This window comes from Poeciliopsis prolifica, unplaced genomic scaffold (assembly GCF_027474105.1).
Source record: "Poeciliopsis prolifica strain line A6 unplaced genomic scaffold, Auburn_PproV2 SCAFFOLD060, whole genome shotgun sequence".
Classification (NCBI taxonomy): Eukaryota; Metazoa; Chordata; class Actinopteri; order Cyprinodontiformes; family Poeciliidae; genus Poeciliopsis; species Poeciliopsis prolifica.
Window position 1 is genome coordinate 804,479 of NW_026562435.1, and position 22,754 is coordinate 827,232.

General features: G+C 37.0%; 1 protein-coding gene across 1 annotated transcript in view; it reads left to right on the forward strand.

Moving 5' to 3' along the window:
• The window catches only part of LOC129379684 (inactive N-acetylated-alpha-linked acidic dipeptidase-like protein 2), a 312,373-nt gene that overhangs the window by 87,245 nt on the left and 202,374 nt on the right, over positions 1 to 22,754 (forward strand). The window contains exons 3-5 of the mRNA XM_055060485.1: positions 12,001 to 12,177; positions 13,159 to 13,342; positions 14,380 to 14,541. Of these exons, the coding sequence (XP_054916460.1) occupies positions 12,001 to 12,177; positions 13,159 to 13,342; positions 14,380 to 14,541 (523 nt within the window). The remainder of the gene's footprint in view (positions 1 to 12,000; positions 12,178 to 13,158; positions 13,343 to 14,379; positions 14,542 to 22,754) is intronic.

The following is a 22,754-nucleotide window of genomic DNA, read 5'->3' on the forward strand; positions in this document are numbered from 1 at the left end:
GGCAAATTTTATAGGAAGCTACTCATTTGTGCTGGCATTGGAGACCCTGGTGATTAGCATGCTCAGACTAGCTGACAATTAGAATTCACACATAATAATTTGTTTTTTGAAAGAAAATTTTGACAACATAATTATTTTTGCAGTGAGTTGTTGTGACATAACTTATCGTAACCCAGCATCACATGAAGCGTAAGTCTTATACATAAAACATCATCAGGCCAAACTTTTCTTTTGGACGGTTAGGATTACAAAATAATTTGTTTCCTATTTGTTAATAAGAGAATATGTCAGAAACAAGTTTATTCATTTCTTCAAAATCAGAAGCTTACAGACATTTCTTCACTAATTGACAGAATTGTTTTTTTTTTTTTTATTTCTCACTTGGCTCAAATGTTCTGGGTTTCCTTCTAATGATTCTTTCAATAGTGTGCTGGAGTTCTGGTCCATTCCCCTTGACAGAACTGCTGGAACTGAGTTCACCTATAAGATATTTCCAAAGCCATGACATCATCCTGTGGGTTTTCCCTTCTTGTTTAGAGATGTTTAAGATATTGTACATTTCTAATAAATCAATAATATTATTTCTTTCACTATTTTTGGCATTTAGCAAATAGAAATGATTTTAATAATTCTGCCCTGAAACAAGAAGTTTGTCTGAGTGAATCTGGTTTCAACTGGCTATATCCACTCTTGGGTCACTGTAATATGAGTTTTTGCCCTAATAATGCACCGAACAAAACACACGACAGCTTATTCATCAGCTAATGATTAGAACAATGACTTATCCTCCATTAATCTAATGCAACCTGCAAGGTTGTACTTAGTTTTTCAAAGTTTTTCACACAATTAGTAATTAGTGTGTATTATGTCGCGTAATTGCAGTGTTGAATTTTATGCTTTTTAAATAACTATGGTTATACCTTTTCTTCTTTGAAATTAAGACTGAAGTGAATGCATGCAGTGACAGATTCTGAAAAAAAATCTGCAAACAGCAGGATAACATTATTTCACAGTGTCATAAATGATTTATCTCCAGTTCAATTAAGAGTTGCCAAGAGGAGAGGCAGCTTTTTTGGTTTAGGATGCAACAATGGCACTTTAATTTATTGGTTTAGGTTTTTTTTTTTTCTCATTGATAAATGAAATAATTTAAAAACTGCATTTTGTATTTATTAAGGTTATCACTCATGTTTTTGATGGTCTGAAAATTATAGGTAGGACATAAAAGTGAAAACAGAAGAATTCTGTGAAGAGGCAAATGCTTTTTCACAGCATTGTCTGTGTAATGGGGGAACATAATGGACAATATACTTCATTTGTGTAAAAGACCTTGGCAATTGACTGAAACACTTAATTTTTTATGTTGTATATTAAGTTCCTATTCTGGTGACTGAACCTAGAAGTTAGTGTTGTGTACAGAACCAGCTTTCGCTTTTTATTCTTTGAATTCTTTGAACTTATATTATTTTTATAGTTGCCCTGAACTTGTCTTTGTCAAAATATTTTAACAACAGGCTAATTCAGAAAAATGACATTTTCCATGTTACCCGTGAGCTTCCTCTCTCAGAACAGTGTTCACTAATATTATTATCAGTTGATCCTGGGCCCTGGGTGTAATGCTGCTCTCTTAGAACAATTTTGCCTCTCACAGTTAGATACCTGCCAGACCACTGGCCTAAATACTGCCAGTAAGTCAATATGTTATTCTACCAGACCAAGCAAGACAGTTTCTTTTAGAGTAGGCCCTCAGGTATTACTGCCAGCTGTGGAGGCTGGCTTTTCGCCATGTGAGTATACTCACATGAAGCAGATCAGTTCTATGAATGTGCCAGACACCTCATCTCGTTTAGTTTTAAAAGACAAAATTTAAAAGTGAAATTGTGGGAACAGTGGTCAAACAAAAACCAACAAAATCCAATAATCTTGTAGGAATCAGTTCTGTGTCTGTCCTGTACTTTTATTCTCCTGACTAACATTGTAGCGGAGTCTCTGAATCATGCCAAGTATCAGTCCCCACTTTGGTAAGATGTCAAAATACACTTTGGTTCATGCCTCATCCTTCAAACTCCAGCAACACACAAGTGCACACACACACCTGGAGGTTGCCACAGGACTTTTGTCAGTCTGAAGAAATTTTGAGACCTGTCTTGGAGACTGACTTCAGGGTAAAATAAAAAGAAACAGAAAGAACAAACTGTCCAGACTAAAAGCTCCCACATTCTCTGGCTTACTGTGTGTGCTCTGTGAAGATCACAGACTCTAAGCACACTGCCCGAACGGTTGAGATTTTGTAGTGAAATGTACTTATTGCCTACATTTCTCATGACAAATGCCTTCATTTCCCATAATCCAAATGGATGTTAAGTTTGTTGAGCTAGTTGGATGGTTCTCCCTTCAGGCCAGCCACCTCACTTTTAAGAGCACCACAAAGTGGTAGTGTAGCTGCTGCTCATCCTCACGACTGTTTGTGGCGACATTTAACCTTATGAACAAGAGTTCGATGTAAACACTTTTTCCACTTTGAGTCTGACTCCAGTATGCAGACGTCTGAGTAGTGAAGTCCACCCGAGTCAGTCCAAACATTCATATTTTATCCTCTAAAGCTAAAAGAAACAGAAAAAAAGAAGTTGCCCACACTGGCCATGGAAGTTGCACTACCATGGCCAGTGCTTACCCTAAGCCACAGTCAGTCTATTAATGACTTTACTTTTTCATTGTAAATCATGAATGATGAAATAAATTCAACCTCTACAGTCTGAGTTTGGTCTTTTTCTGGCCAAAAACAACGTTAGACATCTCATTAAAAAAACTGAAATAAAAAAATAAACTGAAATAAGTTTCTAGTCGATGCTTGCTGCTTTGGTTGGAAAAGAGAAACAGCTTTTAGCAGATGTCAACCACTAAAAAACTGTGCATATTTGAGTGCAAGTTTGCTCTTTAGAACATAGCAACATGAGAAAATGAGTTGCATACTTTAACAGTCAGTGTTCATAATGCTGTGGCTTACTAGTGTAAACTAGTCATAACAAAGAAGTTAAATAAGCACAGTGTTAAATGATTACTTTGATAATTTTATGAGATTATGTTTTACATTTAACAATCATCATTTTGTTTCATGAAAGACTTACTTTTTCATCTAGTTGTACATTTTCAAAGCATTATTCTTCCAGCAATCCCACCAAAGTGTGGAGTGGATGGGCTCTTTCAGCCTGGGCTAACTGATAGGCTTGATGTTTAATTAATGGCCTGACAAGGTCTAATGAATCTAATGACGCTAACTGCCCTAGCATATGGGTGCCCCATGAGAATCAACACTCCGCACACTAATTTAGATAAATGACGCCCCAGGTTATGCTGGGCTATTTGCATTTCATTTGGAGGAAGCTTCGGGACAAGTGAGGATTAAGCAGGAAGCTGAGTGGGAGATCAAACAGGAAAGGTGTTTAGGGTTGGAGGGATGGGAAGATGGAGCAGTTTACTCCAGTGAGTGTGCGTCGATGTGGATTTTCCGTTGGCTATACAAGATGCTGTTGTCAGATGAAAGGACTGGAAGCAGAAGGGACTAATGGCAGATGTGAGTACCAAACATTTGGGCAGATGTTGTGAATCCATCTCACATTATTTTCATTATTTGTAGTGAGAAATCTGGGAGACCCAGTGCGAAGTTTGAACAGCTTTGTCAACTGAACAGTCAAATGTAAACTGCAGACTAAAGAGATTCACATCTTCATTCTCAACTTAAGCACAAGAGGGAGTTGGAGAGACAGGTTGTATTTGTTGCTAACTGGAAAAATCCACACCTTCATTTCCACTCTAAAGCAAACACATTTAGTTTTGAGAGACACTTTCACCAGCATCCAGCAGGACTGGCAGGAAGTTTACCAATGGCAACAAATTACGGTGGACCACTTTTGTCTCACCTGAGATCGGATGACGAACTTAAAAGGTTGTGGGTCTGAGGATTGCTTCTGATCTTGGTATAGGCCACTTCTCCCCATCTGTCTGCCAGCTTTTGCCGTGCTCTCTATAACCAATTCCAATCTCCACCCCTTTGACCCTCTTGTATAATTGGCTTGCCACTTTTGCTTGTCATTTGAATGTTTCTCTGCTACAATCATGGCTTCATGAAGATAATTTCTCAGCTCCTTGATGAACTGTAGAAATTAAATTTCACTGTCTCTCAGAACAGATTAGAACTGGTCATCAACAGGGAGGCAAGGAACTCGGCCAAACATTAGATAAAAGGATAAAAATCCAGTAGTCTCATGGATGGTGCTATTGTACATGAATGTCAAAGTGTGTAGCATCTGAGGCCACACTCATGTTTTCCTTGTGGTGGAAGAGTTCTGATCATATTGGCCAATGTACAGTTGAAGCGCTCAGCAGATCCATTTCCCATTGGATGATAGGCTGTGGTGTGGGACTTCTTTACACCAGAGATCTGAAAGAGGGCTGCCATTAACTCGCTCTCCAAATCGGCACCTTGTTCTGAATGTATTCTTTCAGGGTATGCATAGTAGCGAAATAAGTTATCCCACAGTTTCCTAGCTACTTGCTTGGCTGTCTGGTCAGGACAATAGAAGGCATGTGCCAGCTTGGTGAAATGGTCAGTCACTACAAGAACATCAGTGGTGCAGTTCTTGGAGTCTTCTGCCGTCCAGAAGTCTATGCATACTAATTCTTCAAATCAGCAGAGATATAACTGCAGCTGTTGCGCTCCAGATCACAATATGGAGAATCTCTCCACTGGACTAGAACCAAATCGAATCACACATTAAGCTGTTATAGACAGCAACTTGCCACTGGAAAGTGTTGTAAGATGCCCTTGTGGGAGCTAGGGTAACTGTTGCGCTGTTCATGACTGTACTGTAATAATCAGACCATGTTTAGTTTTTGGCTACAGTAAGTGTGTTTTGAATATGCTCCCAAAAGAAAAGCGGTAACTTTCATTACTTACCGACAGATAAGCAAACAAAAAGAATTAGGCTAAAAATTCTTGCCTTGGAGAGAGAACCCAAAGTGTTTTATGTGTGCTCATTTCATTGTGTCGATAAAAACCCAAAGGAAGAAAACCCACATGTGCATCTGAAGCAATTGACTCAGTGAAGTAGCTACATATGCTAATGCAGGTTAGACTACATATGCTAATGCAACTTGAAGAGCTGTAGGTTGTGGTAAAACAATATTGTCACATTTAAGCTTTGATAGCTGGTGTTCCCACATATTTTATAGCCTAAAAGCTCTGACAAAAGCCAGTTAGCTAGTTGCTAGCATGTAAACAAATGGTGGTTCTGGTTTGCGACGAAAGTAGTCCCCATAAATCATGCAAAGCCTTATGGGGGCTAGGAATAAGGAGGATAGGACGAGCCCGTTCATCACCTTGAGTAACTTGAGATAGTACAACACCTATGCAGTCAGATGATGCATCAGTGGAAAGGATGAATGGCTTGGAAAAGTCAGGGTGAGCCAGTATGGCATTATTGAGCAGTGCATCGTTGAGGTATTGTAAAGTCACTACAGAACATTTCTTGGTCTACTGTGAGAACGTGTTGGCTCAACAACCATTGAAATCACCCCAGGCTGCATGCCTGGGGTGATTTCAATGACGTGCATCAAGAAGTGGACCAAGTATTGCAGAAGGTGACACTTCTTGAAGGCCAGTTTAAGGTTGTCTTTATGCAATCATTCAAAAGCCATCTCTAGCCTCTTGATGGCCTCTTCTTCACTCAGTGTGAAAACAAGTCTGTTATATTCATGAAGACCAATGGGTGAGGCAAAGGTAGTGAATTAATTAAGTCAATTCGCGACTCGTGTAAGACACTGGTTCTGCTCTGTTGAACTCACTGTTGAAGTTACTGGTAGTAATATTTTACATACGGAGAACCTCCACCCGCAGCAAACTCTCACACCGAACATGCTTAAAGCTGCAGCATGTAACTTAGACAAACAAAAACAAGATTTAAATTTATTAAAACTTTCGCTGTCCAAAGACAGATAACCTCTGGGAAAAATAATCGATCTCTTCTGCCTCTTCCTTGTGCTCTGCAGAATTACTCCTCTCAGTCAGAAACAGCCAATCAGAACCAACATTAATTAGTTGGCCATTTTCTCAAGAGGTTTTGATTCAGTAACTAATTATTGTTTATTTTTGATTCAACCTGCATTTGACTTTGAATTAATGTTTAGATTTTTCTTGAAATTATTTGATTATAGGCAGTGTTATGAGATTTATTTGATTTATGTGCCTTACTGTTAAATATTATTTTACTGATTGCAGGTTTTTCAGTTGTTCTTTTAAGTGAGTAGCTGCTACATTATGCCTACATATATTTTCCATGTTCATGTCCAAGTTAGGTGAATTTATTACCAGATAATTTTTTTTTTAATTTTGCCAGGTCACGAAATAGCATTTATACCTAAAGCAAAAAAATAACAGCCAGTCTTGGTGATCGGCAGTGACAGGCCCTCATGGGTGATCGGTATTGGAATTGGCAATAAAAACACTGATCAGAGCATCCCTAATCTCAAGCACTTTTGATGAAATTAATGAAACCTTTAAACTGTTTCATCAGCTTTACACCTGATGAAACCTGATTTGTAGATGAAAGCGCCAATTAAGAATTATTTTTTATTGAGTTGAATAGTTGACAGTAGGACTTTAGTGATGCATTTAAATACAATTGTTGTAGCACTTGTCTAAATATTTAGGAGAGTGGGAGGAAGCTGGAGTACCTGCAGAGAACCAACACTTACACAAAGATAATATGCAGAAAATCTCCAGAGTAGGATTCAAACCTCAGGGTTTTTTGCTGCAGGGCTACAATGCTACTAACAGCATAACAAATAATAATATCCATTATTTGCACCGAATAAAAAGTTTAAAAGTGCTTTTATATGTGAGAATCTGAGTATAATTTAATGTTTTCAGGGAAACTTAGTCATTATTTCACCCTCTGCACTCTATTTTCCAATATCCTCCCATAACAGAACAACAAAGCCTGACCTTCAGCTGTAATGGGGTACATAACCTGTTGACTTCTGGGTAATGCAGTTTTTAATGGACTGGCTTGAACCTCCAGCGTGAATGTAGCAAGAATGGGAGCAGGGGCAGGAACAGACGGAGAGGGAGAAGGGGGGGTGATAAAGAAAACTGGCATTGAGAGGGAGGAGTAAAAAATAAAACAACAGCTAGATAAGACTGTTTGCCTGTTATTGTTTTCCATGTATAACATCCTCAGACATGGCCTGTGGTATTCAGGAGATTTCATGCGAAGGAGAAAAAGAGAGATCCATAAAGCTCCTGCTTTCCTTCAACACCCTAGGGAGAGCCATCTTTAATTCATGAGGACTATAAAAATAAAGGTTTTTACTCTGATGGCCCTGCAGCCTGTAACAGACTCTCAAAGCTACATGACAACATGCAGATGTTGATGCTGTGGTTGCAGCCCTTTCAGTGTATTTAATGTCTGCTAAAACAGAGTCTGAACAATTTCTTTTTCCCCACTTTTTGGAATAATTAACAACTGGAACATAAAGTGTGTCCTCTTCCCAGCTCAGTACTTGAATTAAAATACCTTGTCTGAATTTTTACAGTCTACCAAAAAATAATAGTGTTTTTAACCCATCTGCCATACACTGTGGCAGTTGATGCTTTGGTGAAGCAAAAGAGTTCCTGTTTCAGTGTTTTAAATGTCTTTTAGAGAATCGCTCCATTTCTTTTCAACAAATGTTTTGATAAAAAGAATATGACTTGATTGGCCTTTTTAGATTGCTCTTATCTGAGAGAAGTGTAAGAAACAGCAAGAATTTCTTAATGAAACAGAGGCCCAATTTCAATGTGTTGGATTATGAAATCAAGTATATTTTAAGTAATGTTTGATATATACAGTTTTTTCTTTCAAGACAAATGAGCTGTAAAATAAATATGTGGCTGGAAAACACAAAACTCTGCCCCTTTAAGGAACTATGGCAGCTCTCACACAGAAAAGCCTCTAAACTTTCCCTTTATCAGTTAGTTGGCCTATCAGTTTGTATTTTTATATTTTGAATGATTTAGCATGTATGCATTTTATGTCACATTTGTTGGTAGGTAAGTAGGTATGACCTTAGGCTGTAATGACTGCATAGCCTGTGGACTTCTGGGTAATGCAGTTTTTGATGGACTGTGCTGAATGTCCATACTGGAGAATGAATAAAGAATCAAACAGGAGCAGGAACAGATGGTTTATCCAGTTTACTTGTTTTTCCACAAGTTGATGAGAATTTAACCTTCAGTAAAAATATCAAGACATCATATGCTTCATAGAATACATTTGCACTTCCACAATTATTTACTTAAGACAAGCCTGCCTGACTTCCCACTAGCACTTGACTGTAACCAGCAAGCACAAAATGTAGAATCTCCATGGATACACTTTACATGCCATTATATAACAGTGTGCTACCCAAATTAGCCCGTGTGGCTTTTCATTTATCATTAATATTTTTTTTACTGTTACTCATATTATTAAATATTTCTGCTGTGAAACACATGAGGCAGTCAGGATTACTATTTAATCTGTTTAGGTTTTCTCCATGATGTGAAAATCTATACAGTAAGTGGCTTTTTTAGGTTGTTTTCATGTTTAATTCATGAGGAAACTTGAATAATTTTTGGTGCTCCGTTGCCCCTGCTGGTGCCTCGGTGTTGGAGAGTCGTGATTGACAGCACACTTCATATTCCATAACTAAAGCAGCTGAGGAGGATGTGTCAAATTAAATGGCTGAGGTACATATTCCCCCACTTTCATGCTTTGTCTGTCTGCCTTTATCAGGGAAATGTCTTTGACTGTAAAATCAGCATGTTGGTGTGATGGCACTTTATGAATTGGAGGTAAGTAGATAGGCTTCACACCTTGTCATTCTATTGGAAGCTAACAGAGATAAAATCAGAAGTAATCAGGGAATGTTTCTGTCCTTTTCAAATTTTAGGTTTTACATTATTCTTTTCCTTTACATTGCATGGAATTACTGTAACCCAGCATGGTAGTGGTATCCTAGTTCTATCATTAGTATTTTAGCTACTTTTAGCTTTCATTAAGTTTGTCTTTTACCTGGGTTTTTCCACACTCCATGGACTATTTCTCACCTTTCTGCAAGTCTTCAGAAGTTGGGTTCAAATGCTTTCGCCATTTTCAGCAAAGGCATTCAGCATCGATCATTCAGCATTCATTCTTGCATTTTTATAGGAAATGCACACTTTATAGTTTCAGCTGTTTATTTAACAGTAGTTATAAGAATTGGAAAATGGTGAACTCTTGCAAAGCCAACGTACATGTGTAGACAATAATGGTAAAAACATTTTAACAGGCTTTTTTCTCCCAGGTTGTGAGAAGAAAAAAGTGATGCTATCTGCACTGTGTGGGGCTTGTAACAGGAGGTCAGTGCTGCACTGAACTTTTGTTCCATTTTAGTGCGAGGAGCCTTCATCTGCATTGAGCTAGAAGTAATGAAAGTGTGGTGGAGCATTGAAGATTGATGCCATGGAACTCCCAGACCTCCTCTCTCTGTGTTTTACCCTCTCTCATTCATCTATAAACTCTCTGCCTTGTCTCTTCTGCTTTCCTGTTTTCATCTGTTTGCTTTGTCTTTGTCTTTCATGATGTGTGTTTTTCTCCTTACCTTACTCTGTCCACTCTTCTTTACAGGATTTTTACCTTTGCTTTTTCAGTTCTTCCTCCCAGATATGGGAGTGATTTAGCAGCTGCACATCTTCAAACCTAAACTGAAATTGGTATCAATCACAGTTGATGTGCAGTTTTGTGTTTGTTTTAATTCAACAAAGCCTCACTTAAGTAGAAAGAAATGTTCATAACAAGAACATCGGTGTTAATCTATCTGTGCCGGAGTGAAAATTACATAGCCAGTCTCTTTAAGTTTAAATATCAGAAGCAGCTTTTCTTTACGCCACTGTGTTTTATATTTAGTGAATATAATTGCCCTTTTATAGTCTGCTTTACGACGATGACGTGAAAAGCACAATTAAGCTTAAAGACATAGTAAGACATTTGCTGGAAGGTTTTATGCAGCTCAGTCCTGGCAGAGCCACAAATTGTCTTTGTATATGTCAGTCATGGAAAGCTTCAACAAAAACCTGAATGACCCAGTAGCTGGGGTCAAAACACAAACAGGACTTTCCTTGATGTCTGACACTTTTCTAAGTAATTATCTGCATCTTTTAGCCAAACACAAGTACATGTAAGGGCAACTTATTTTAGGTTAGATTGTCCAGATTTTAGTTCGTTTTCAGAATCCTTATTTACTTTGTGTTCCCAGAAATATTAATGTCCATGTCCACATATATATATATATATATATATATATATATATATATATATATATATATAATATATATATATATATATATATATATATATATATATATATATATATATATATATAATATAATATATATATAATATATATATATATATATATATATATATATATATATATATATATATATTTATATAAACATTTTCCCATATAAACTGTAATAAATGATGGTAGATAGTAATGAATATAATTTTTTTTATATTTGGGATACATAAACATGTAGTCATATTTAATATATTGCAATGTATGGAAAGTTGTAAATATCTGTATATTTTGAAATATATTGGAAGATGAACATATAATATGTTGTATAATACATCCATCATATATATAATTCAATGGATTTAGAACCTATTATATACAAGAAAACATATTGGAAAAATACAACAGTACAATATATTTCCAGTAATACATTGGTAAATATAGTTTCGTTTCATGAGAGGGAACAACTGGGAAGGAGAGCAATGACGGCAACACGACCACGAAAAATCCCAAGAAGTATCAGGAGATGCTGCGTTGCCCAGTGCACTCAGGATGTCGACTTTGTGCACAGTCAATACAGTGTGTAGGGAGCTTCATGGCTGAACAGCTGCATGCAAGCCTTGCATCATGGAGAGCAATGCAGAGCTTTGAATGCAGTACTGTACAGCACACCACCATTGGGTTATAGAACAGTGGACTTGGGTTCTCTGGCAGCAAAGCTCTGACAGTCCAACAGAGGAGAGTTTGACGGTTGTCAGGGAAATGGAACTTGCTTGAATACATTATGTTAAGTGTAAAAGATGGTGAAGAAAATATTATGGAATTTTTATTTGTGTGTTTCTAAATAGGTGGGCGTGGTCCCTTTGTTGAAGCTGTTGCAGCTAAAAAAACTGGGCTGACTTCATGTTACATCATATGGGTCAATAATGAGATGGCACTCAGCTGGATCTCCATATGAAAATAAATAAGTATATAGTTTTGGCAACCGGTTACACCTTTCTGTTGCTCCACCTGCGAGGTACTGTCTATAACTATATTCACACTGCAGCTTGAAGTTAGCCAAATCCAATATTTTTGCTTTAATGTGACCTGTATCTGATGTTTACATGACAGTCTGAACAACACAGATCCGATTTTTACAAATGTGGCTTAAGCCGCTTGGATATATGATATCTGATCTCTTCTAATGTGACCTCTAATGTGACCTGTGTCTGTACGGCCAGGTTATCTTCATCTGACCTGAACATCATTGAAACTTGACAAAGTTGACTGTTCTGCACCTAATACACAGAAGCAGAAGGAAAAACAACAACCATGGCAGATCACGTTGATTAAGTTGTTAATATGCTAGCTCTGGTTGGGCATCAACTTTAAAATTCCACAATATGGTCCACCATTAGCATTTACTTCCACTGAGCGCACTTGCTACGTGTGACGTTATTGCGCCCTCTAATGTGCATGCAAGACACTTTGAGGTCTTTTGCAGTTCGCTCAGGAGATATGTTATTGGAAATGTAAATGACCATGCAAAATGAGTCCAAATAAACAAAAAAAATTAATTGAGCACCAAAGCCTGCAGTGTGACTATAGCATGTTTCTAGAAATGCTAAAACAGACGTCTGTTTTTGTATCTTTATGCTCCAGGTGACTTCATGGCTTACAGGAAGGTGTGTGATGCCCAGGCGGGGCCACTGGATGGAGAAGTTCTGCGCTGCTCTGGATCTCTGGAACTCGACTGGGACCTGGACAAGGAGGAGCTGCAGGAAGCAGGACCAAGCAGCGAGCGTACGCAGATGCAGCATGGCGACTGCCAGAGATCAGGTCAGACATTACTGCCATCTCTCTGTTATAACTATGGTTTGTTGCCTAATCAGGCTAAGTTGTTGTGAATCTTTCAGCTCACAGTTGGTTAATAAATGTTCCAAGTGAAGTCAGATTAATAAAACCGAGTGTATGAATCATTTATAAAAACCTTTCAGTGCACTGAGAATTCACAAAGTGCACATTGTCAGACAATTATTAAATGAAATAATCATCATAATTCACCAAACCTAAGTTATTTTCTGTGCTCTACTATTTGCTGTTGAGCAGTGTAATAAGGCTGGACTGAACCTCATGCAATATGCATCACCCATTGATGAGTAAGATTCATGATTTTATATAATGCAAATATGATTCAGTTTTGTGTTGCCGTTGGTACAGAGCTGTAGCAGAGATCCCACATGCTTTTGATTAGGCAAAGGGAAATATTTTCTGAAAATATGTATCAGGAACTCAAAACAAACAATAATGAGTCACTTAAACTTTTTTTCCCCTCTCTGACAAAAGCTACAACAGTTGCAAGAGGATTTAGAAGAAATTTAAAATTATTAAATTTACTACAACTATTTTTTTTACTATAATTAATGGACTATTATTTATTTGTCTGAACTAAATGCAAATTTTATTTTAATTTGTTATTCTTTTTTTTTCAGTCAGTGTCTTTGTTTAAATACTTGTCAGGATTGATTGAACCCAACATGATTTATTTTCCTCAGTCCTTCAAACATTATCCTGAGCTAGGAACTGTATATTTCTGTGCACATTTTTTTAAATTATCCCTGTGTGAATAAGTACTTGGCCAACTGATTGGCAATAATCCAACATGCCTGAATGACAGTATCTGACTTATTGTTCTTTTTTGTTTTTCTGTTTTTGTTTCTTTTCTTTTCCGTTTATTTGGAAATGGAAATCTTAACATAAAAAAATAAAAAACAACAGAAAAAAAAACAGCAAAAACATTTTGTGAACTGTGACCTCTAGGCTGTTCAGCCCCTGATCCTGACCCTGACCCTGACCCTGAGTTCATGGAACCCATCCAGAATTCTGTCTCAGTTTCACCTCATGGACGCTTTGAAAGACTCCAAGAGGATCCCAACTACATCTCTCACTTCACCAGGACGACTGGCCACAAAGGTCAAAGGCGACTTCACTGTTTCATACTCAGGTAATTACAGAACAGCTGTGCTGTTACATCATCTCATGTAACAGCTTTTCAGGTTAATACAAGATTTATGCAAATAATTTAGCTATTTATAGAATATTTTCAATCTGTTTAGTAGGCCTAAATAACAATCTGTCAGGATCCTGGGTTGTTTACATAGTTTTGAGGTTTGGTTATTGCTGTGTATTCCTTAGTTTCTTGCTTTAGTCAGATCAGTCTCGTTTCCGTCTCACTTTAGTTTAGTTTGTAGTGATCCTAGTTTATTTTGTTTGTTTATTCCTTGTATCTCGTTATATGCTTTTACTCTTAATTCTACTGCTGTACTCTCCTTCACCCGTATGCCATATTCTTTAGTGCTCTCTCCCCTCACACCTGCTACCTGTTAGTCAATTAGTCCAGTCTTTGTTCCAGCATCCACACTCCCAGTATTTAATCCCCCCTCTTGTTCACTCCTTGCTGGTTCCTCATTCTGTGCTCCTCCTGTTTCTGGTTCTTGTTTTGTTTGTGCTGTTTTTTGTGTTCATCTGGCTGTTTGTAAGTTTTGACCAAGCTGGGAAATTTGCAACGTCTTATGAAAGGAATCTTAGGCTTTTTTTCTTCACTGTGAAGCAAAACTTTTCCATTTACAATGAAAATGAAAAAGAATTCTCTATTCTCTGAAAAGAGAATTCTGGATTATATTTTCAGTATAACACTTAACAGGAGCAGTGCAACAATGCATTGCATTAATAATTCTTAGATAACATCTTCAATTCAGATGTCAGCAGATGTTAAGTCTATATCACCTCCAATATTAGAAGTACAATGCTCACTTTTCTGCATGCAGTATGACTTTTCTAAATGCATACCCTGACTCCAGATAATGCATTCATTACAATCCCATTTGAAAGACTATTTATCTCAGTATTATTATACTCTGATTAGAGTTTCGTCTTCTTTTCTCTTGGTCTTATCATTTGTATCATGTCAGCTAACCTGAAACAGTTTCCTGTTCCTCTTTGCCGTTCTACACTGAAACCTTTCTCTGATTTTGTCCATAGATACTTCCTTGTCGGGGTGGGAATTTTTGTCCTTGGAATCCTCGTTGGCTGGTTCATCCACAGTTCTTCGAAACGTCCAACTGCTCCTTCACCTGAAAGCTTGGACCTGCTTGAAGAGCTGCTCAGAGGAATTAAAGCTGACAAGATAGATGCTCTCCAAAAGTAAGTTTGTATTGTCCTCACAGTCAGACAACACACGTATGGCGAATAAAACTTGTTAAAAAAGAGCAATCTGAATGTTGATGAGACAAAGGCAAATTTGACTAATGATTCTAAAATAAAGTATTAAGGAGTGTTTTCTCAAACTCTATATTCAGTTTTCTGTACAAAGCAGGGGTGGGCAATCCTGGTCCTCGAGAGCCGGTGTTCTACAACTTTTAGATCACTCCTTGGTCCAACATACTTGAATCTAATAGCTGAATCACCTCCTAAGTGCAGTCAGGCTCTCCAGAGTCCTGCTAATGACCTCATTATTTGACTCAGGTGTGTTGAAGTGGAAACGCATCTAAAAGTTGCAGGAGACCAGCCCTCCAGGCCTGGAGTTGCCCACCTTGGTGCAAAGGAGCAAGTGATGATTGGGTTTCATTTTTGATAATTGAGAGACAAATATAGGCCATATTTTGTCTCTTGTATCCCAAAAATTATTGTTCAAGCTTAGTTTAAAACATGAGTTCCAACGAGTCCTGAAGGTAATCATCCTCACCTGTGACCTTTTCTCAGGTGAGAAGAGATCATAAGTGATCTCTTTATTAGTATGTGTTTATCAAAACCTTTGAGTTTTTGGTGTTACATCAGCCTGTCATTTACAGTAACACCAGTTTTACACTTCCTGTGTTGGCTTTACAAACAGTGTTTTCTTGTTTGTTTGTTTTTTTTAAACTATTGCTCAAGCAGCACAGTCATGAGGTCAGACACTGATGTTGAATGAGACTGACTGATCAAATTCACTTTGAAATTTACTGACCACTTCAGAGAGACTCATTGTTCACCTGTTTGTCAAAGCAAGTTATAAACTTGTGACCATGGAACTGGCTGGACAAGCAATTTAAATGATGTAAATTGATGGGCAAATTGTTTTGGCAACTTAATGGCTCATAGGACAGTTGGAAGTTATATTTAACTTCAAGGTCCCTCTTGAAAATGAGATCCAAATCTCAACCGGTTACATTTACTTGGTTAAATAAAGGAAATAATATAAGGATATCATTATTTTCACTGTAAGCTGGTATTTGACAGTTCCAGTTCGACTCTGAAAAGTGTTCTTTATACTTTTGAGAGCTCCAGTATGTCTTGTCTTTTTGAATCTGTAAGATTTGCCTCAATTCTTTTCATTTCTTACTGCACGTAATGTCATGTAATAATCTGGATGTTCGTTGGCAGCAGCAAGCAGACACTCAAGTAGGCAAATTCATAAACCCACATAAAAGTCGTTCTGAAGACAGAAAGACATTACTAACTTCAAGTAAAGAAACAATGAAGTTGGAGCACATTGAAACGGCTTTGCTCGACTAAACTGGAGAGATGCTTCTATAAGAATGAATTCTTATCTGGATTGTAGGATTGTCCCTAGCTGAGAAATGATTACATTTGCATGGATAGATAAATGCGTAGTTAAGAACAATCAAACTGGAACAGACCGTCATTTCCCAAATAAATCTTCCACTGGTGCTTTTTATTTTAGGTTTCCAGTCTCCCTTCTTTGTCAGCCAGTTTTTTTAAAAAAAAACTTTTTGTTTGAGTCAAAGTAAAATGCAAGTTTTACTTTATTAATATGTCACTCACAACACTTATGTAACTAATTCTCTTTTTTTGCTCTTTCAAAGAGGTATAAAACATCTCTTCAGAGCTCTTTTGAAGAGAAACTAATTCAGGTTCAAATAACATGAAGGTTGCTTGACAATATTGATATATTGTCCAAAAAATTCCAGCTAATTATTTAAAAAATCACAAATTCTGCCATGGTACTTTAGTAAAAAAAATATTTAGTATTTTGTGATCAATTCTGATTAATAATTGTGGATTCTAAGTAGGTGTCCAAACAGCGGTTTTATCTGGATAATATGGATATTGGCAACTATTTAGACTTAGGCTTAGACTTGTACTTTATTGATCCCTTGGGAAGACTCCCTCAGGAAATTAAAGTTACCAGTAGCTTACAGGTAAAAAGTGGCACACAGTAAGCATATGTAAAAGAATACAAAAAAATACAAATTAAATACAAGGTACACAGTAAATGTAATAAGAATATAAATACAAAACAAATTTAACCCTTTTCTAGATACCAGCAGCCCAGCAAATTCTCTGTTAGTAAATCTGCAGTCCTCTATAAAAATATTTGTAAATTTGATGTTTCCAGACATTTTTCAGAAGAACAGCATTCTGTCAGCAAAAATTTCAATGAAAACAGGTTCAGAATATGACATTTTTTTATTTGTGAAGAAAACAGTTTTTAGATTAGAATAGCCAAAATAGCAAGAAGGGCCAACGTGAGCTGAAGTCAAATTTATTTGTATAGCACATCTCAATAGAAAGGCATTTGGTGTTTGAAGTTGATGAGTCATTCATAGATTCTTGTTGAGGTGCAATGGACTTGTGCAGTGAAATTCTTGTGATTTACCTTTGATGTCTCTTGTTATGGCTGCTTTTTCCGTGTTCCTGTGCTGGTCGGGTTGTTTCACCTGTTAAATGTTTTCCAAGATCTGAAGGATGGGGTTTATTTTCAGGGAAGTTTCCTGCGGTGCTGTGTGTCAGACCCTTCCATGTTTTGGTAAGGTTGTCTTATTCCCATATTCAGTGTTGTCCTCTACATGTACTTCAACTCAGTGAATGTTCATTTCTATCACTTTGACTGTCTGGAGAAGTTTGTCAAAGTCCTTGGTGGAGAACATCGGCATCTTGTACTGGTTTAGATTGTGAAACTTCAACATTTTGCTGAAACAGCTACACATCATTTAATTAAAATAATGTCTGACATTTTGCTCATAAGTTTTGAATTATTGACCAAAACACCTTTTTGTGTACAAGTAATGTAGAAGTCCAGGACCGTTTGTGGGATACATGTCGGAAAACATCATTTTTAAAACACAAACTATTCTGTTATCGCTGTGATCTCAACAACTGCCCTATGGGTTAGGGTTGGGTTAGTGGTGTGTATAGTAGGTCTGACTGGAAAATTACAATTCTTCATTTGTATGTGGTCCACACCAAACTTTGTCTCTAATATATCCTGAGAGCATGTAGCTGTCAGTGCACATCCTGCCTCGCTTGATTGACACTTCAGATTAAAATGCATGCTTCCATCCATCATCCATCATCCATCCATCCACCAGCTGTCAATATCAGAGGTGGCAGGGGAGGTGGTGCCCATCTCCAGCGGATGCTGGGTGGAAGCCAGGACACATCCTGGACACGTCACTAGTCCATCAGTTACATCCATCAGTACATATTTCTTATCTAATATTTAGCTTCATTATCACTGCAAAGTCACAACTGAAAATAAAGATGCAAGTTGGTATTTTGGATTTTCTTTTCTTTTCATTTGTATGCGAAAATAAAAAGACAAAGCAGTAAATAAGGCAAGATGTTTGCATATTTACACTATACAGACAGATGCATATTTTAATCCAGTGTTGGTAATCAGACTGTTTCAGGTGTGCACTGACAACAAAATGCTTTGTCAACATCACCTGATTTGGAAAAAATATGGTTTTGCAGCAAAAACACAGAACTACACACAGTTATGAGAAAGTTATTTGTTGGAATAGTAGTTGTATATAATTTCCTTTATACATGAGGACATTTATGTGTTTCAGAGAAGGTCTTGTTAAAACGCATGCACATCCACATGCACACAAACGGCATTAGTTCACTGACACTCTGGGGTGGGAAAGCAGAGGAGATGTGATGTAATCTGATAAGTCTGTTTTTTAAGTCCTCATATTTTCGGGCTGTTACTGCCTGAAGGCTACATATTCACTGCCCCAGTCTGCAGCCTACGAACAGCTTATGCACAGAGAAACAAGAGGACAGATGAAAACACAGACAGAGGACAGGGTAAGTGATGACAGAGGAGGTTTGCATTTGGACCATTAAAATGCCATTAACATATTTTTCCTTCCCAATGAATGCTAATGGGCTTTCACTTTTGCTTTAAGTGGCATAAAAAATAAAAGGCTGGGCAAAATGAAAAATTAGGCAAAATATGATTCATGCACTATCTTTAGAGGAATGTTTTGAATGTTAGTAGCAGTAAAGGCAATCTGAGATGACTTCACCAAGTCACTATTAATGGAAATATAAAGGAAAACATAAACAAATGTTTGAAACAAATGCAAGGGCTGACTGACATTCACTGTCTTGGACATGAATGATGCATTAGGGCAGTGGTTCCCAAAGATGCCCTAGGCCCCCCTATGGGCATCTTGGGCATAAAATCCCCCCAAAATAGAAAGAAAAAATATCTACTGGGCACACATGTCATTCAACCAGACATGAACCTAAACATATATTTTGTTTTCAAACTTTGCTGAAGTTTATTTCACATTTCAGGTTGTAACAAAACACACTACAAACCATCTTTACAATGAAACTCTTTTCTGTAATTTTATTTTCATTCATCCATACCGCTTCCTGTGCCCCCCCTGCAATGGCACTGCGCCCCCTCTCAGGGGCACACCCCACATGTTGGGAACCACAGTATTTGGACATTATGTTTACACACCAAACAGGTTTTCTAAAGCACAAGTTTGTTATATGTGAAGTATAACAAACTGCCTAATGGAGAGTTGGTCTTCATTTTGCTTTGAAAGCAGCTCTGATGCATCAACACATGGATTCTGATAGATCTCTGAACATTTGCAGCAATATCTGGCAATGAGATGTTTGAAGATTTTTTTAAAGTTCTGGAAGTGGTGTGGTGGAGCTCCAGGACTTGGACCCTTTTCTCCAACACACATCATATATGCTCAATTGGATCTAAAACCAGAGAATTTGTAGGCCAAGTCATCACCTCGAGCTAACTGTTTTCCTCCTGCTGATTGCAAAATGTCAGCGTCAACACGCTTTTGAAATGGCTTGTTTTCCAAGCAAGTAAATAATACATTTATGTGCTGTCAGAAAATAGCTGAATGATTCTTTTTGTGTTTGGATTGTTTCTAGAAGCATTACAGCAAAGAAAATGGTACAAAACCGTGCAAAAAGTGAATTTTCCATAATAGTTCTCCTGTAATAATAATGGAATGTAGCAAACATTGGACTTCTCCATAAAAGAGGTTGCAGTCCTTCATCATGGATGGTGTTAGAGCCAGTTGTAACTGGTTTCCCTACAGCCAAGACCCAAATTAAGGACATGTCGTTATGAAATGAAGCATCTTGTTCATTTGTTTTCTTTTATTCTATGTTTTTATGAATGGGGACGATTTGAACACGCATGCATTATTTATCCCAGTGTTTCTGAAAACTGCTTCAGTTGTAGTTTGAACACAGAGGTGCTTATGAATGCCTCACAATCTGAAGCAATAATTTTTTATTCAAAGCAGCAGCTGGAAAATTGGAGTTAATCTCAACTTCCACAGTGAGATTTATTGAAACCACCTGGAGATATTAAAAGGCCAACAGTGTGCCTTGTTTTACTGTTATTTGACCAGTCCAAATAAACTTTGGAGTTTTAAACGTAGCACTTACCTCATAGTAATTGGCTGCTGAAGTTTGTCAACTGAGAGTTTGTCTTGGTGGAAGTAAAAGAACTGGAGCTCAGTAAGCGGCAGTACCAGTTAAACTTTGTAACAGATTTGTATCTAAAAAGCAATAACACATAATTCCTTCATTGAACACTTGATCATGTATAGTAAAGGCTGTGTCTCCAGCTAAAATAATTCTTATAACATCAACATCTGAGAGGCTCAGCCTTTTCTGCTTGACTTAATATCAATGCAGTGTTGAGCTGATCTGTGGACTTTTATTTTTTTATATTTTGATAATTAGTAAGCAAAAGATCCTTAACAGTATCTGTTAATATTCTGTTCGTAAGCAAATGTTATGTTTATGTATAATGCAATTGACGTTCATTTCAATAATTACATTTAACCCAGTCAATGGTTTCATTAACTTGAGCTTACGTGAGTCTCATTCAAGGCATCGTAAACAACAAAACAGAATATAAATAATTACTTGTGACAGAAAAATTGTACTTTATATATGCGCCTGTTTTTTATTTTTTATTTTTTTGTGTGCTCTTAGAGAAGTCTCTGACAATATGCAAATGTCAAAAAACAAAGTTGCAGATTTTCACTTTACTCGATGTTTGATGTGAAAGGCCAAATTTGGGCAAATTATATTTGGTTGGTAAGCATTTTCCCAGTGTCAACTGCATATAAACAGTTTTGAATAGCTTTGGCATCATGCACAGGCCTGAATGTGCATGATGTAGATAAGGAATTTCAAATCTATACATTTGAAGATGCGATGCCTCAATATATGAATGTTTTTGGTATTTAAATTTGAAGCAGAACCATTTCAACATGACAAGTGCATCAATATCACTGCACTTTATGTTTCCTATCAGACGGTGAGCTGCACCATAACCATTTACAAATGAAACATTTGCTGTTGCATTACAAAAAAAAAATTACATCAGTGGTATCTTCATAAAGTCATTCAGACATTATAGGAATGAAGAGCAGAATACATGAAGATGGGAAAGAATAAAAATGAAAACAGAAACAGTGAGCTGTCGGCAGGAGAAAGCACCTGCATTAAGACAATCACTGAAAACATTTCACTAATTGGGGATTAAATGGCTAAGTTAGCCACATTGAGGGCAGAAAGTTATAGTCATGGAGATCAAGCTACAGAGGAATCTATAAAATTCATATTTTATACATTTTTTAAAATTATTTTTCTTTTTTCTTTAGAAAAAGTGAAATCCAGAGGCAAATATTTAGTGCCAAATTCATAAAGAATTGAGGGGATTTTAACAATGTGAATATTTGCTGCTCTTTTCTGAATGCAGCTCCTTTACGAGTGTCTCACACACACTCACACACACACACGCCACAGGAAGTTTACTCTGGGCAGCACATCAGTAAGAAAGTAGCTGGAATTGGTTGCATGTAAGTTCTGTGCATGTTCAGAAGATACAACACATGATAACTGGAGTACTGGAAGCAGTTGTGTATAACGCCTACAATAAATTTCTATATTAGTAGCAGAATCTCTGAAGAATACTGGCTGACTTTTAGAGATAGAATTTTGCTTATGTTTGTCCCCTATCTTAAACTTTGTCGAACCTCAGTCCTCTAGGTCCGGTGATCTCTCACTGCTTCAGCACACCACAGTTGGTCATTCGTAGGACAGGAGAACTTGACTGTGTACTGAGGAAAGATCATTGAATTCAGAGACGGGTCATGACACCGGCCCTCAAGTTCGACACACTTGTTTGCTGTGGGCCAGTACTTGCTTGTAACTGCCTATTTCAATGGTTCAAACACCAAATATCCGTTAATATGCATTAATATTCACAGTGGAAACGTATCACCTTGTTTTACCATAGGCGTTATGGTAAAACAAAAATTTAAACATATAGGGTCACATATCTGCACTACTGGTGCAGAAAAGAGCAAGACTAAGATTTTTGATATAAATGCAGCTCATTTACTGGAGAGACATTGTTTTGAAGTTGTGAAACAACCATCAGGCCCAGTAAAATATCTATGTATATTTTGTTTTAGTTTGGCTGTCCTCCACTTCTCCTCTGTTTTTCGAGTTGCGGCTTGATGGAATTTGTGCAACCCTGCTGACAAACAGTTAGTCAGGCAGACAGACAAATGACTGTGATTACATATCTTCGCCTCGCTTCATTTCTTTACAGATTGGAAAAACAGACTCAAAGAGAAAGATGTTTTTGCTGAGAGTATATGACTACTGCTAAATTAACAGCTTCATTCTGATGATACACATTCTCTGACCACAGACTGTTGGACATTAGACATGGTTTCTATGATGTTTATGTTAAACATCAAGACAAAGTTGTTCATCTTTAAAACAGTTGCTGGAATAATGTTTCTACACATTATTTGAAAAATATATTTATTTAGCTTTTTGTGAAATTTCATTTCCCTTACCAACATGCTGAACCTATATTATAAAATTCAGAATAGTTCCACATGTTTTGTCTTTGAATGTGATACTCATGTATTTCATAGATTCATTACACATCAAATGAAGTAACTTGTGATTTTTTGTGATTTTGATAATGGAAGATTTTGCAAATTAAAATTCTCACAAAATTAAAATATTACATGAGATCAATATTTCAGGATGTTTATCTCTGTGATTGGGGCTCACACCTCACTTTAAAAAAATAGCATTTATTTAAG